The 16,524-nt window shown below is 36.8% G+C and overlaps 1 protein-coding gene across 2 annotated transcripts; it reads right to left on the bottom strand.

The window, feature by feature from the left end:
* Positions 1 to 6,483: 6,483 nt before the first annotated feature.
* On the bottom strand, positions 6,484 to 15,555 carry LOC108328913 (eukaryotic translation initiation factor 4G). 2 transcript variants are annotated; one of them, XM_052873843.1, is made up of 10 exons: positions 15,225 to 15,555; positions 14,850 to 15,117; positions 14,396 to 14,535; positions 14,058 to 14,207; positions 13,823 to 13,890; positions 13,657 to 13,713; positions 11,984 to 13,360; positions 8,895 to 11,881; positions 7,085 to 7,279; positions 6,484 to 6,987 (listed from the first exon to the last, which is right to left on the bottom strand). In XM_052873843.1, exons 2-10 carry the CDS (start codon positions 15,014 to 15,016, stop codon positions 6,657 to 6,659), a joined length of 5,472 nt encoding a protein of 1,823 aa, XP_052729803.1. In that variant the 5' UTR covers positions 15,017 to 15,117; positions 15,225 to 15,555; the 3' UTR covers positions 6,484 to 6,656. The 2 variants fall into 2 exon arrangements, with proteins under 2 accessions (XP_052729803.1, XP_017418305.1); XM_017562816.2 differs by having other exon boundaries at positions 13,823 to 13,887; positions 15,225 to 15,554.
* Between the last annotated feature and the right edge of the window lie 969 nt (positions 15,556 to 16,524).

Here is a 16,524-nt window from a genome sequence, read left to right as displayed (position 1 = left end):
CTATCACATAATTTAGTATGTCTATGAGGGGTTAACTCACTTGAGTAGTAATGAAGATAACCCTCTTCTGAAGAGTTCATCTCTAATCAATGTATACCTGGTCGTCATTTTTTCATAGTCTTTTCTTAGCATTTTCCGGCCAATCTCCTATCTTTAGAAAATGTTTGATGGGTGTCATCCAACTTCTCATGTTTTCAATTGACATGCATTTGTTGGTCTTGGTGGACAATGTTGACAACTCATGTTGCAACACTAACAATACTTGCATTTGTTATTAATGCTAGCTAACTTAGAAAGTATATCAGTTTTGCTATTGTTGACTCTAGGAACATGCTTTACTTGGAATTCTTCAAACCCCTTTAACATCATCTTTAAAATGTGATAATATTAAAGTAACAATTTTCCTATAACTTGATACTCTCCAATTAAATGTCCAACTCTGAGTTTGGGCTTTTATCATCCTTCTTGGCTCATATCGGATTTGGAACTTCCTTGACGTTCCTCAGGCTTCACATGTTGATAATCGTTTGACATTTGTCGAAATTGGCTTTGATCCCTTTATTTTTTAACATAAACCCTATAAACTTTCCATCATTTACTCCAAACATACATTTGTCTAGGTTAAGCCTTATAATGTATATTTGTAAAGTAGAGAAGACCTCAGCTAAGTCTTGAACATGTTGTAGCGAATTGGACTTGATGACTAGGTCATCGATATAAACTTCAACGCTTCGGCTTAATAGGCCCTTGAGCATTTGATCCATGAGCCTTTGGTAGGTGGCTCTTATGTATTCTAGACCAAAAGGCATGACTTCATAATAAAAGTTAGCACTCTCAGTCATGAATGTCATTTTCAACTTATCTCTAGGATCTATGGGTATCTGATTATACCATGAGTAAGCATCTAAGAAGCTAAGTATGCCATGACATGCTACCCCATCCACCAATAAATCTATGTTGAGTAGAGGGTATGCATCCTTGGGACAAACATTGTTTAGGTCGGTATAGTCCGTGCACAAGCGTTATTTATTATTAGATTTGTGAACTAAGACTATGTTCGTTCACCATGTTGTATAGTGTGCTTCTTGGATGAAGCCAACTTATAAGAGTTTATCCACCTTCACCTTAGTGACTTCTCTCTTCTCCTCCTCTAGTTTCCTCTTTATTTGTGTCATAGGTCTAGCTTCCTTGAAAGTTGATAGCTTGCAACATGCTATGCTAGAATCTATGTCAAGTAGCTTTATTGTTATCTAGGAGAATGACCTAATGTTGTCCTTAAGAACAATGGCCAAAGTTTCCTCATCTTACCCCTAAAGAATGGTACCCATTTTTTAAGACTTTCTTGACATCATCAAGAGGGACTTGGTGTTCCCTATTGGCTTAACGCGATCTTCATCCTCTACCATTGGATCAAGATCCTTTGCCTTGAGCTCATACTGGGAAACAACTTTTTCTACATTGTTAAAGGAATGCAGAATTTATGGGGCTGGGAGCTACAAATTGGCGATGTAGGATTCTCGTCTTATTTTCCAGTTCACATGAACCATGATAATGTCTTCCGTTGAGGATGATAAATTCATAGCTAAGAGAGGTGTTGATACGATAGCTCATGACATGTTTATGGAGGGGCATCCTAGGAGGATGTTGTAAGAAGTGCATGCATCAACTACAAGGTACCTTATGAATATCGTCCTAGTGTTCTGACCTTCACCAAACATGGTGTATAGGTATATATATCCCCGAGTTTCCACTCTCTATATATCTGACAAGCTCATCGATGTGTGGGCACATCCTGTCCTCTAAGATTCGTAGTTTCTTGAATGTTTCCCAATATAGAATGAAATATAGGGAAACACTAGAAACATGGGTTTTGAATAGTGTTTCAAATTCCTTTCGCAAAAACAATGTTTAATAACTATTACGAGTGTTAGATAAACTGCAATAGTTGTTAGATGCTTGTGTTTTCGAGTAAGCATTTAGGAAAATGTTTTGAACAAAAAAAACAATAACACAAGTATTTTTATACTAGTTTACTCAACCTAAGCTACGTTCAGTTCTCCCTTAACACCTCTTAAGGATTTCCATTAATCTTATACAAGATTATAAGCGAGCACAACCCACTCTTAGTATACAAGTATTATCAACCACTTTTGGTTCCCCTCGTCAACCTAACTACCTCGAGTTTAACCACTCCTGATATCAATCCTAGACAATTGTCTAGACAGTTTAACTCAACTGAGTTAAACAATACAAGTGTATTAATTTACTTAATATACAAACACAATCAGTGTTTTAATTACAAGTACATATTCAAATAACTCTCAAAGAGAGGAGAAATTGAATACAATGAAATATGATAACTTGAAAGAATTTTTTTTGTTCTAAGAACAAACTCAGACAATGTAAGCTTTAAAAGGAAATAACAGCGTAACGATTCAATGATAGAAAAAGTTCTTTTATTCTCTTTAGCAAGTCCTCCTTGTATAGCTTTCTTCGAGAAATGATCATTACTCAGAAAGAGTTGACCTTCTTGAAGTAAGTGGCTTCTAGTACGAAGATTTGTACTTTTCTACATCTTAGAAAAAGCAACATTATTTTAGCAGTGAGAGCTTGTAAGACTATGGCAGGACACAAAGCTTTAGGAAAACATTCCAAGAATGTCTTCCTATTTCTACACATATTTTTGATCCATGTGCAATGCTTTTAAGTAAACTTAGGGTAGTCACTACCTACATAGATAAAGAGAAAAAGAAAAATAAATAGAAGAACAGTACACTCATGCATTTAATGTTCTTACGTTAAGAGAGTGTTTAGGCATGATTCGTAGTATGAGCATTTAGTGTGAGTTTGTACTTTTCAAAGTAGTGTCTCAATTAATAAAATATTTAGTGTTTACTACTGCTTTCTCTTAAACACGCTTTTGTGTTTAACCTTTTATAATTGACACATAATTGTTTATCTTGCTAGCGTTTAATAAATATGTCCTAATATGCACTTCATTTAGACGTTATACTTCACTAAATGATATTTCGTTAAGTGTTGTATGTTAAACTTCAAAACTTGGAATTGAAAGTCTAGTATCTCTAGACGATATTGTTTTAACATATAATGGTTGTTGAACTTCCTTAATCAACGTACCTTCTTGACCGCTAAACATTTTATTTCTACCTTTATCACCATAGGTCATCCTGTTTAAGATCTATGGCCTTAAAGTTTGTGTTGGTGAAGGTGATGGGTGACATACACCTTCTCATGGATGTCAACATTGCATTAACAAATTGTATTGTCGTTAGATACTATTTCTTTACGATTGTCGAGGACCCCCTCCAGCAAACCCTCTTGCAATGGTGTTAATAGTTCCTTTAAAAGAGGGTTTGGAATCAAGATGTTGATTTCTCCCCTTCATTGGTTGATCTCGTCTCTTATGATCATTATATTCATTCTTACGTCTTTGGTAATCTCTTCTCCTTTCTTCATATCACTTGGGCTCCCTTTGACCAACTCTCCCTCCTAAGCTATAAAACGTCGTAGATGCTTAACCTAAATAAGTTCCTCCTTCTTATTCTTGATCGCAGTGCATTTGCCTGTATTGTGACTAAAGTTTATGTGATATTGGCATTATCGAATAGTATTTACGATAGGAAGTGAGTTTGCCTTCCTCAGGGTGGTGAGGAGGTCGGCGTGTATAGCCTCCTCCAATACTTGAGACCTAGGGGCGTTCAATGGGTGTACCTAGTGAATCTTGGTGTTTTGGGTAACAAAGGTCGAGACGTTATTTTATGGGCATTATCTGTGTTTGGTTTTTCTCATACATGTTTTCAGCTCTAATGTTTCTCTTGAACTCCTTTAATTCCTCGAGTTGCATGTATTTGGTTGTTCTTTACTGCAGCTCATTTATCATTGTTGTCAGGCTTTTACACAGGTTGCCCATGAAAGGGTAGAACACAGAATTGTCATCATGTTATGGAGAGCAACTTCGAGACTAAGGATGGGAATGTTGAATGTTACTTTGCCAAAGCATTCCATGAATGTTGATAATGACTCTCCCTTTTCCTAGCGTATGTTAATCAGAGCTATAAATGTGAGATGGTGTGGTTTGCTTATGAAAAATTGGGTCCCAAGTGGAAGGCTAGAGTGTCGATGCAGTCTATAGAGATTGAGGGGAGCTTGATAAACCTAGTGAGGGTTATGCCTTTAAGGAAGTAGGGAACACTTTTCATAGGACCATGTCTTTGGTGGAATAGAACCTAACTTAAGTAAGGTAAGAATGTATATGGTCGTTCCGGGTCGGTACTGCCATTGTATTTGTCCATGTGGAGTGCCTTCCATCCTAGGGGAGAGGTGTCTCCACAATACCATCTATAAAAGGATGACTCATTATGCCCAGGAGCATTGTGGATATGTTAGTTGTGCTAATTCTTCGTTGGTTTGTTCCTTGCTCAATTGTCTTAGTCTGAGGTTGGCCTCCTCCCTTTTCTTCTTCATCCCATAATCTCCTCTTCCACACTCTTATTGTCTCGGTGTCTTTGACGCTTTGCTTCCTCAACTCCGCCAATTCATAAGGTTCAGTCCTTCGTTTGCGTCATTGTTACGTCCATTGTTTGCCATGTTCCTCGTCGATACCATGCTTGAAGATGGAACTCGACCCCACGGTGGGTGCCAAACGTTCATGCTAGACCTAGACGTACCTAAAAAGCACATTATTCTTCTTATTAGGTCTAGGTGTATCGGGAACCTTCACGTATCCACTCTACTTCACTCTTGTTGTTGATGCATCCTTTGTTGCGGATGGCAATGTGTTCTCTTTCGGTAAGAGTGAGATGACCTCAACGAGAGAGTTTACAAAAATACTTTGATGTTCAAGTTAGTTGCTAGCAATAAATAATAAAATTATAATAAATGATTCTACCAACAAACCTCGTGAACAATGACTATATATAGTATTTGGATAGGTCATGTTTGTTAGACCTAAGGTTCGTAAGTAAGTTTTAGGGTTCCTAATGTACTTTCTTATCCTTAGTTCTTCTACGATATGTCTTTTTGCTTATATGGATCTATATTACAGTAGTGTCATACATGTCTCTAACCTTTTGGTGCAGGTTAAGTTGTCCTCGTCCCTCTATGGTCTGAGGTTTCCTCAACCTATACATGTACACTTAAGATTAGAATGTTGGATAGAGTTCTTAGATATATTAATTGTACTAGTAATGTGACGATACAAATGTTGTTTATAAAGCAAAAAGTAATTCTTTTAATTGGTATTTTACCTATGAAAGTTAAGAGTAGTAGATTTTGCTTAACATGTACTCCACCTTTTTTATAGATAAAGTCAAGAGTTTTGCTTCTTGTTAACCATGAGATCAAGCAAAGTTTGATGAACTAACATACTTAACTTGTGTTTTTTCTATCAAAATGATATCCAACACAATCTTGGTTGCAAAAAGTCTTCTATAGTCTGATATGCCTATGTGAAGATATGCAAAATCTTGATCAAGACGTGCCTCCTAAGGAAAGTCATCAAAATTTACTTTTACAATTTATTCTACTAACAAGGTATAAGCATTACACATATGTGAAGTAACCAAAAAAAATGTACATTTATCCACCTTTAAGTATTTCATGTGCCAATGAGATGGAAGATAATATTGCATAAATTTTAAAGTTAAATTTGAACTTAACTTGAAAATGAGTCAGAATAACATATAACAAAACACGGTCATAAATGTCATGGAATTTTATGTCACTAAAAAGCACAAAAAATAAAAAACAAGAGAGAAAATGCATGTGCAAATTGCAACTAGAACAACGAATTCACAAAAGTTTGGTGACTCTTGGTATAGATAAGAGGAGTAGATGTGTAGTTACAATAAATATTACGAAAGTGCGGTTTTATTTTTTCTAAAAATTACTACATTATAAAATTAATAGTTAGAACGATAATTGCAGGAGCTCAGAATCACATTAGTTTCCAATATAACACAGGCAGATATTTATATCTAGATGTATACATATTCATATAATAATCAGATAGTTATCACACCATTAAATTTGAATTTAAAATCTTTCAGCAAGTTCTAAGAGTCGTTGAGATTTACACTAATATCTTGAATTAATAAAAATTATACATAAATCAGAATCTTCAAAACAGAAAATGCGAATAATTAAACTATAAGCATACGTCCATTAATGCCCATGCAATATCTAGTTTTGGGTTTTTTCAACTTGGTCGACAGAGAGCATAACATACTTCTCCCATTACCAAAACTACAAAGGGAAAAATGGTGAAGTAATATTTTAAAACAATTTAGAATGTCGCGTTATACTTAATCACATATCCCATTTACATCACATTCTTACTAAACTAGGAGTCTACCTATACACATGGACGTTATGCAGATCAATATGGCAGTATATTTTCATGGACAGTTGAATGATACAAAAATAAACCAAACCCCTCACCTCATGATATAACTCGGCCTAAAATTTTCAGACGCTTAACTGAAGCATTTTATAATTGCAGTGAAGATATGGCAGAAATAATATTTAGACAGAAATCCGAACATAAAATCTCCCCACCCACCTCCATGGAGAACCATTTCTGAAAATTTGAGCATCCTATTAGCACTAGACATAAATAAATATTTTCCTCTATCCCCCTAAATAAATTTTTCTAACTTCCTTGATGTAAGAGGTTCCGGCGGCCGGAAGCTCTCCAACCGCAAGTTGGAGCTTGCACAGATCTCACTCAAAACAGCATCACCCTTATCCATTTTTATTGCCTCCAAGATGCTTCCAAGAACATCAGCTGCAAGCCCACCTTCTAATAGGCTCCCCGGTAACTCTCCACCCTCATGTATTAAATGCCCAATCTCGTTCAAAGAGACTACATGCTCTGTTATAGCTTTGGCAAAAACACGGCCAAGAAACTCCGGTGCTTTGGGGGCATCATTAACCGCATCTTCCAAAGTACTAAGAACAGATTCAAACCTAGCCAACACAAAATGTTAATCAGTAACAATTTATTTTATTTAAAGGATAGAGTCTTAAAAATACTTGTCATCATACTATAAAAAAAAAATCTTACCCTTTGATGAGCTGGGCTTGACCCAAGGGTCCATCCTGAGATTTCACAAGCTTGACAAGCAGCTGGGCCAAAAGATCTCTCTCGGTGTCCTTTCTCTCGAAAGAGTCTGTGACCCAGATAGAAACCATGGAAGCATGAAAGCTTGGAGAGTTCAGATCTTTGATACATAGAACAACTTCATTCACATCCCTCGCACTAGATTGAACAATCAAACAGTCAGAAGAATACCAAACAAGACAATAACTTGGAAATAAGATTCTTTGGGAAAATGCTTAAAAAAGGCTTTTAAGTCAGGATTCAACAGTGAATCTTCAAGCTAATTTTTTATCATGAAATATAATTTGTATTGGACTGTAAGATTCAAAGACAATGAGAATTTACTTATAGATATTATATTATGTAGTGTTAAATGTCCAAGAAATAAATAAAGCAACTAAACCATAAGTCTTGTAAAAACAAATTATTAGTTACATCTGAGTTATTTTAGACACATGGAACAAAACAAAGAAATAGCCAAATAGAGTACGTGCATTGCATGAGTTAAGATGTGGAATAATCAATTAGACTAAGTGTTCCTTAAATATCTTTAAACAATTTAAGCTTTATATAGCTTTTTCATATTTTTAACAAAGAAAAAATAACAATCACTAAATGGCGTGATTTGTGTCAGGGATATAAATTGCCCAAATCCAATTCATGTTAACTTACTGTATAGAAGTCATTGATATACATCTCACAATACAAATGAAAAAAATAACCAAATCATAGGATTTGAATTGTGAATCATAAGGTTCTAATAACAAACTATGATTACAAGCTTAAAGGGCGAATCTATATCTTGAACAATTTTCAACATTAACCGGATGTTGCAGCAAAATAACAATTCGAAATGATTGTAGCAGTAGCAACAAAAACAGTTTGAATCACCGGAGGAATAGAAATAAAAGCAGGGAGAAACAAAATTAAAACCCATGGTATGGTCATCACTTTGCCCCATATAGATAAAAAGATGAAGCGAGGTCAAGATCCACGCTTGGAAAAAATAATTACAGACCAAACATGATAAATTAATCTAGTCGTCAGAACATTTCCCAATACAGTAAATTGAATCCATTAAACATACTGCAAGTCCGCAACCATAAAAAATAATAACCACAACTGTAAAGGTCAGGGGTTCAAAACTATAAAAAGATATCATAGTTTAGGAGTGAAACTAAACCCTATTGTTTGGTCATCACTTTGTACTCATCACGTGCATACAAAAGTAATGAAGGGATGTTTCAAATGGCATTATTCTATCAAATTATAGGATTAGAAAAAATAATCAGGCCAAAAAAATGAGAAACAAATAAAACATGAAGTCATCCATTTATAACTTTACATTTATATAGCTATTAAAAATTGATGTATACATCAAATTCATATACATATTTTCTTCACATTTACTAATGCTAGAACCCACGGCGAACTTGGCATAAATTTCACTGCTTAAAAATGTGCATAGAATATCAATGTCGCAATTTTAAAATCAGTTTTTTAATATTCTTTGACAGCAATGCATTTACTGAAACAAAACAATAAAAGACACAATATCAACCAACAAATAAAATCCTTCACCAAAAGGGAATATTCTGTCTTACAAGAGAAACAAGGTGCTTTCAAGTGAGAACAAAAAGAAAACTGCTTATATGGGAGTTATAATTAAATGACTAATACTAAATTATAAATTGTGTTCCTCAAAGAAAAAGCACAATTGGCCTAGCAAGCTGAAACAAAATGGATTAAAAACACCATAAAGAGAAAACAGTACCTGTAGTATTCTCTGATTGCTAACATGGACATGTCCTGTAATCGATCCTGGGTAATATTTTGGGAGACTGCTGTCCCTTGTGTTCTGGCAGGTGGCGAAGTTACAACAGGTTTTTCAGCAAACTTATTTGCATTTCTCATGTCCCTGTTTGCATAATTCACATTATGATCTTGAACACTAGATTGATCATAAGTAGAACCAGAAAATCTATCTGGAGCGTATCTTGATGCAGGATCATCCCTAGAGCTGTATGAAGTGCGCTCCGAAAAATTATTATAACCATTAAGACCGGTTGAACTTGAAACAGCAGGTGGACCTCTAATGGACATTCCTCTCGCAAGACCACCCATTGGTCCCAAGGTTATTGATTCATCACCCAAAGGTCTTTGTGGTAAGGGAACTGACAATGTCCTAGCCTCATAAGTTTGCCGTTCATCAATACGAGCATCCTGGGAACCATACCCACGAGCTTGAGAAGGCAATCCACGAAGTCCACCCATCTGAGCATTAGGAGATAACATAGATGACCCTCTTGGACCAAAATCCATAGGCATTCTTCTAGGTGGATTGTTGCCTGGACCACGACCCAACCTACCAGCTTGGGCCATCCTCTCTTGAGAAGCATCTCTATGAACCTCCTCAATCTTCTTTGGACCTTCAACTTTTCTTCTTTGTTGCCATTTATTCTTTCTCAAATCAATTACATCCTTCAGCATGAACCTCACCCTAGAAGATAAATTCATGTTGTTTGACAGTGATCTCATCATTTCAAAATATGCATCCATATGTTCTTTTGCTTTGGGATGGTCAATCATATCCCCAATCGTACTCATCAGTTTGCACAAAGCTTCAATATCTTCTTCATCTGGATCCTGATACTGACCCAATAGCTTCTTGATGCATGAATGCATTATCCTCTCTGTCAACATTTTCTTCTTATATAGTTCTCCAATCAATCTGATATTACCCAACATACGTCTCCTTGCCTTGGTTCGTTTTTCTTCTCTTTCCTCATTAGACAGCTTGACCTCACCTTCATCAGCCTTGTTAGCTTCTTCTTGCTCTCTTTCACCCCTTTCAAATTCTTCTTGGCACTTGTTTAACAATAGTCTCTTAAAAGTTATCTTTTCATTGTCTTGACTGAGATCGGGCAATGCAACAGCCAGATGAAAACAGAAATTGGCATACATTTCACAGAAGGTAGGCTCCATCAAGGCCTTCTCAAAGATTTGTGAGATGACACCATTGAGAGTGACAACATTGTCAATATTAACTGCTCTGACCTGATCAAAAAGCTTCTCAAAATTCTGAGGAGTTAATTTATTTAATATGCCCTTCAACTGCCTCTGCTTTGCCTCTTCCTCATCCGTCACTTTACCCACCTCATACTTTTTCTCAGCTTTGTGCATCATCTGTAAAGGAGTTTGAGGAGATGGAATCAAACCCCTCTGCTGGAAGTTTGTAGCACGCTGCCACCTTTCTCCATCAGGGCTATTTCTTTGCATTCCTCCCTGATTTACCATGGATTGCATTGGACCAGAAAGAATTCCTCCAGCATATTGCACAGGTGTCTGTGTGCGTGGATTCCTTAAAACACCAAAATTGCCTCCTTGGCCAGTACGAAATCCTGCATTACCACCAACACCATCCAAACGCATACCAGAATGATATGCATTGGAACCTTTACTCCATTTGTCTTCCTCAGTAATACCACTCCCACGACGAGACATGCTGCCTGACCTATCAATAATTCTTCCACTAGAAGGTGAATCACGTTCAGTTACATGAGAACTAAAATTAGGATTCATCAAAACCTCAGCTATGTCAGCCGTGATTTCAAACCCTTCAGGAAGGTCCGTGCATTGCTCTGAAAATTTCAAAAGGAAATCTCTAGAATACTTTTTGCCAGTAACTGCAATTCCTTCAATAAAATGTTCAGTTTCATCTAAAACTTCAAGTTTTGGCGTAGACATGTCAGCAGCATCCTCCCAATCATCAAGTTCAGCTTTACTCTGCTTAGATTGCTTGTCTGCTACATCATCTGACTGTGCAACCTCGGTAGGCAACTGCTCTAAATTTCCAGAAGCAGAATCACTTTCTGTTTTCTCTGCACTTATCACAGATTCTTTCTTTTCCTCCGGTCCCTTGTATGCATTATAAAGATCAGATGTTGACCCAGCAGCATCAGCCTTCAGAAGAATTTCTTTTCTTTTCTTCTTACTCTTTGATGTAGGTTTCACCTTACTAGGCTCCGAAACCAATTTGTCCTTGGTACCTGATGCTGGAAGAGACACTGCACCACTGCTAGTACTGTCTGAACCATCCTTCAAATGTTTTGAAGATGTTTCTATGCTATCAGCAGACTGCTGATCTGATGTGCCAGAATTTGTAGAAAAACCTTCATTACTAATTACACTGTCATTTCTGTTCAAGGAAACATCTTTCCTATCCAAAGAAGTCTCATCAGCCGTCCCATCACTTCCTGCACTACAACTTGTAGATCCATCCTGCCCTGGCTGCGCAGACCACAAGGCTACAGCCTCAGTGTTTAGCTTTACATCACCCTGTTTAGTTTGTCTTAATTCTGTTCCACCAACACTGACATCTTGTTTACATCCTTCAAGCGACAAGTTTTCTGTTTTACCCACTACTTCCATGATATTTGGCTGCAATACTTTATCCTGTTGTGACAGTTCATCTAGCTCAGCACTCTTAAGATTGTTAAAATCATCCACCCCCATGAAAGATCCTTCAGCTGAAGCACGAGTTGACACTTCTGTAGAATCATTAGTTTTCATTTCAACAGCATAAGGCATGCTGCCACTAGTAGCCGATAACAAGTCTGAAGTTGCAGTTGAGATATTTTCACTCGTAATTACTGCAGAATCATTTGTTCCAGTTCCCGTAGTTTCAGAAACTTCATCAGGTATACCACCATCAACAGCTTGGGAAGGCACATTAAGCACAGGAGCAGATTGCACAGCAACCTGTGAAAAAGTGATAAAAAAAAGGTAAAAGAATGTTCACAATTGAAGCAAATCAAAACGAACGAGGAAAAAGATGTTTTTAACAAATATTAACTTACGTACCTGATGCTGTGATTGCCCTTTCTTCTGTATTTTCTTCTGATTATCCTTCAAAGAATTTGACCTACTAACAGATTCCTTCTTTCTGCCTTCATTATTAGGTATAACTGAAACAGAATCTTCAGAGACAGCAGATGTAGAAAGCAACAAGGAAGCTGATGCAGGCTTTGCAGAAGATAGATTTGGAAATGAGCTCAAGACTGATGAATCAGTGGATAACTTAGACTGCTGGGAAGATATTTCAGCTATTTCAGACCCTTTTAGTTGTGCAGAAGAGAAAGCATCACCAGATGTTAATGCAGAACTAGGGGATACACTCTTTTGGGTACTGGAATTGGCAAACGAATCCACAACACCAGATCCACCACTTGATTTAATTGACACAGAGGTTACTCCTGACGGAGCAGATAAGATTGCACTATGCACATCACGAGAAAATTCAGGATTAGGTGGTTCAGCATTTCCAGTAATAGGAGTGCCAGCTTTATTAACAGGCAGGGAACTATGAGATGATGAATTTACAAAACTAACATTCTGCGGACCATGGCTCACAGCATAATTAAATCTGGGTGGCTGGGAATTAGGTGTTATCTGGCTACTTGTTAATGGAAGAGAACTAGCAGTTGGATAAAAGAGAGAATTGGTACTATATGAGCTTGATGGATAGTAACTAATAGGATGAGAAGCTGCAAATTGCTGGGCAGGCTGAGATTGAGAAGCCATACCAGAATGAGGTCTCACACCAGATGACCCACCATCTGAATATGCATCTGCCCTTTTATCAAGTCTTAGCTCTTCATGTGTCTCAGGATGGGTTATCTTGACAGGAGTAGCTTTACGAGGAGCACCAAATTTTCCTCCTTGCTGCGGTTGATATTGTGGGCTAATTCCAATACCCATGTTGCCTAACTGATGGGATAACTGAGGGCCAATTTGAGGAGTGAAACCCATGCTTTGGCCTTGATGCATGATTCCTTGAGGATGAATAGGATGAGGTTGAAGATTTGGAACAAAAACCGGTTGCTGCACTTGTGTGGCACTTCCAATCGGCAAAGGCATTGGCAAGGGCATCTGAAGAGGTGCTGATGACATACCTTGAGATTGAATCTGTGGATTAGGACCACCAAAGTGTACAGATGCCTGTGACTGGTGGTATGGCATTGGCATTGAAATTCCAGTTAAAGGAATGACAGAGGGCTTTTGCATCTGGCTTGCTGGGGGTAACGGTGACACTTGAGTATCCTTTTTTGCCCTAGTCCCAGTATGAGTCTCCCCAGTATTAGATTGGTCACTAACACCTGTATCCTTCTTCACTACCTGCTGCTTTGGAACAGGAGGTGTTGGCATGGAGGGTGCAGGTCTAAAAGAATCATGCCGTGCCTGAATTTCATGAAATTATACACCAAACAAAATGCTTGAATTAGTATGCAAACTGGAGATGAAGATTACTTCAATAGACTGAGTACTAAAACACAGACGCATGCACCCACTTATCAGATTATAATTTTTGAAAAAGGAAGTCATAGCGAACTTTCTATGACAGAGAAGGAGTTGATGTCAATGACATCAATTACAACTTTCTTTCTAAAGTGTTATGCAGCAGCGGCAGCAAATTTATATCTATATTGTTGTACATATAAAAAGGAAGGGGAAGGGACAGACAATAAAATGCAAACCTGATCGCGCTTCTGCTCATCTATATTAGGAGGAGCTGAGCTTGTGCGAGCAGGAATCTGCGAGTAATAGCAAAACATGATTAACCCCCTATAGTTACAGGAGCTATGTACTGAACAAAAGTTTACTCCAGGAGGACAGTGAGCAATTAGTAGATATTAAACTTACAGCCATCCCATTCATAAAGCCAGGACTGATGGATCCAAATTGGAAAGGAAATGCCTTAGATGCATCTGCTGGGGCATACAACAACATTAATCACTCTCACAAATTAATGTAACGAATAAAAAGTTATTTCATAACATGTAACTTTACTATGACCCTAAACTACGATTCAGATTAAATCTTATTTTAATTTTCTGTATTTAATGTACAGCATAAAAAATTTACAAGGGCAACATACCCTTAGCAGGAGTTGTAGGGGCGGCTGGATCAGAACTCATGGAGGGAGGTTGAGAGGTAGGAGCTTTTGGAACAGCTCTGGTGCTCCTTTGCACAGCTGACGATTCAAATGGCTTGGCAGTTGCATTAGTAACTGGCGCATCAGATTCTCCTATAACAAAATATTACAAGCGGATCGCGTCCATAAAACAATATCAAGAACTCAAATAAATACATGAAATACGCTCACATTGCCAATTGCAATGTGCATATAATTCCCCTAAACAACATACCACCGCACTCAAAAACCAACTAAGCGAAGAACCAATTTTCAAAAAGACATATTTACATCAAACTTACCATGAATCTGTGGCTGTAAGTGGGAACCGTTTGGAACAGTCCGGGCTGCATAAGTACTATTAGACTCAGCCGAATTCACCAGTGCAGGGTTTACCCTAGATTGCCCACCTTGTGCATTGTTATTAGACTTCTTGTTAAAACTAACACAGGCAACAATAAATCAATAACAATAACAAAACAGAAACAAAATAAAGAACAAAAGCACGCCACTTATAACGATTAAAGAGAAAACACAAGCAAATCATATAACCCTAGGTCACCGAACAACAAACTCAATTTCAATCCACACCACCTCACACTGAAAAAACCCAACCCAACACGAAATTTAAAAAAAAAAAGGTTAAATTAGAATCGCAATCCCAACACCTATGAGAACACGCAAAAGTTCAAAAAGAAAGAAAAATAAAATCAAATAGAAAGAAAACCTCAAAATTGCAAACCCTACCAAACTCACCTCCGGTTAGAGGAGAGCGACGGAGAAGGCCCGGCGCCGCCACCGCCGCCTCCGCCCCTGCCGTACGCACCGCCGGAGGAGCCTCGCTGCTGATTGAAGCTGGCGGATCGCCCGGATTTTCGGTACACAGCGTCGCTCTTCTCGGACTTTGATTGATTGAAGGACATAAATCCCAACCCTTAATTCCTCAAAATCAAAGTTTCTTGAAAAACAAAACAAAAACACAAAAAGAGAGGAAAAAATAGAAATTTTCCCTCCTCAATTTCCCCTGCAACGAAACAAGCAGATCCACGTCATCATCGCACGCAAGCAAAGAAAGCCCGTACGAGGAACAACATGAAAAAGTGAGGTTAGTTGGGTGAGAGAGTGAGGCACCTGAAGTGTGTGCAATTAGGGTTTCTTTTTGTTTTCCTTTTTCCCTTTGTATTGTTATTATTCGGTGGATGGTGCTTCCCAGTGGCGTGTGTACCTGAGACCGATGGATAGAAGAAAGGAAAGGGCGATTTGGGAAGAGAAGAGAGAGAAAGAGAAAGAGAGAGAGAGAGAGAGAGAGAGAGAGAGAGAGAGAGAGAGAGAGAGAGAGAGAGAGAGAGAGAGAGTAGTGTGCGAAAGCGTGGTAACAAAAACGAAAATACTCGTCCTAAGAGTGAGGCTTAAGAGAGTGGTCAAAAGAAAGGGTAGGTTTTTTAGGAGATCATTTCAGAAACGCCTCGCTCGCGCTTTTGGTGAGATAGATCATAGATACCCTCCTCTCCTTCTAATTCCTTTCTTCATTCACTTTCTCAATCCATAATAAATCAAATATCCATCTTTCTAAACAATTCTTTAATATTTACTTTCTTAAATTTACAAATTATTTTATAACAAACTAACCCCTACATAATACTAGATTTTTTATTTTTATCATAATTCTTTTCATTTATTCAAAATTAATATTCAATTTCTTAACTATATATCCAGATAATACAAACAAACTACTACAGATGGTTTCTAGTTTTATTCGAATTTTTATTTCAAATTTTATAGTTTTTGATTCAAAAAACTTTATTTATAATAAAAAAGTATTTTTATTCTTGACCTATCGAAATTTTTTCAATTAAATGTATATCCCTCCCTCTGTTAATATGAATAGAATTTCTCTAGAGTCAATCGTAATAATTTAAAAAAATTAGTTAAAATCTTTAAAATGTAAAAAACTACTTTTAAACATTAAGTTTTTTAGCACATTTATATTTTTTTTGTCATACTTTTTAGTCCTTACATTCTTAATCATAAAATTCATATCATATATTTTCCTTGCAACATAAATGAACTAATTTACTTTTTTTTTTTCTTTTAGTTTAGTTTGTTTGTGTGATCCGGAATGAGATTTCTTAGTTGCGATAAGATTATTTGACATTTTAGTTAGTACATAAGGAGAGCATCTAAATGTGTTGGTAATATTTTCTTTTATTATCTTTTTTTACTTTTTTAAAAATAGTTATTATCTTCTTGACAAACAGTTATCGAGTGAAGTGTATAGTATTTTAGATTTTAGATGGAGGATTCTTTTTCAAGTATATTTTGTTGCTCTAATCTTCTAAATTATTATTATTCAAATAATTTAAACATATCAAATCATGAAATTAATGGTCATATAAATTCAAGTAGTTTGCTAATATAGTTGATTTTAGAT

The sequence above is a fragment of the Vigna angularis genome, chromosome 2, assembly GCF_016808095.1.
Source record: "Vigna angularis cultivar LongXiaoDou No.4 chromosome 2, ASM1680809v1, whole genome shotgun sequence".
In the NCBI taxonomy this organism is placed as follows: domain Eukaryota; kingdom Viridiplantae; phylum Streptophyta; class Magnoliopsida; order Fabales; family Fabaceae; genus Vigna; species Vigna angularis.
The sequence above is the reverse complement of the archived record's forward strand: the minus strand, read 5'-3'. Positions and strand labels throughout refer to the sequence as shown.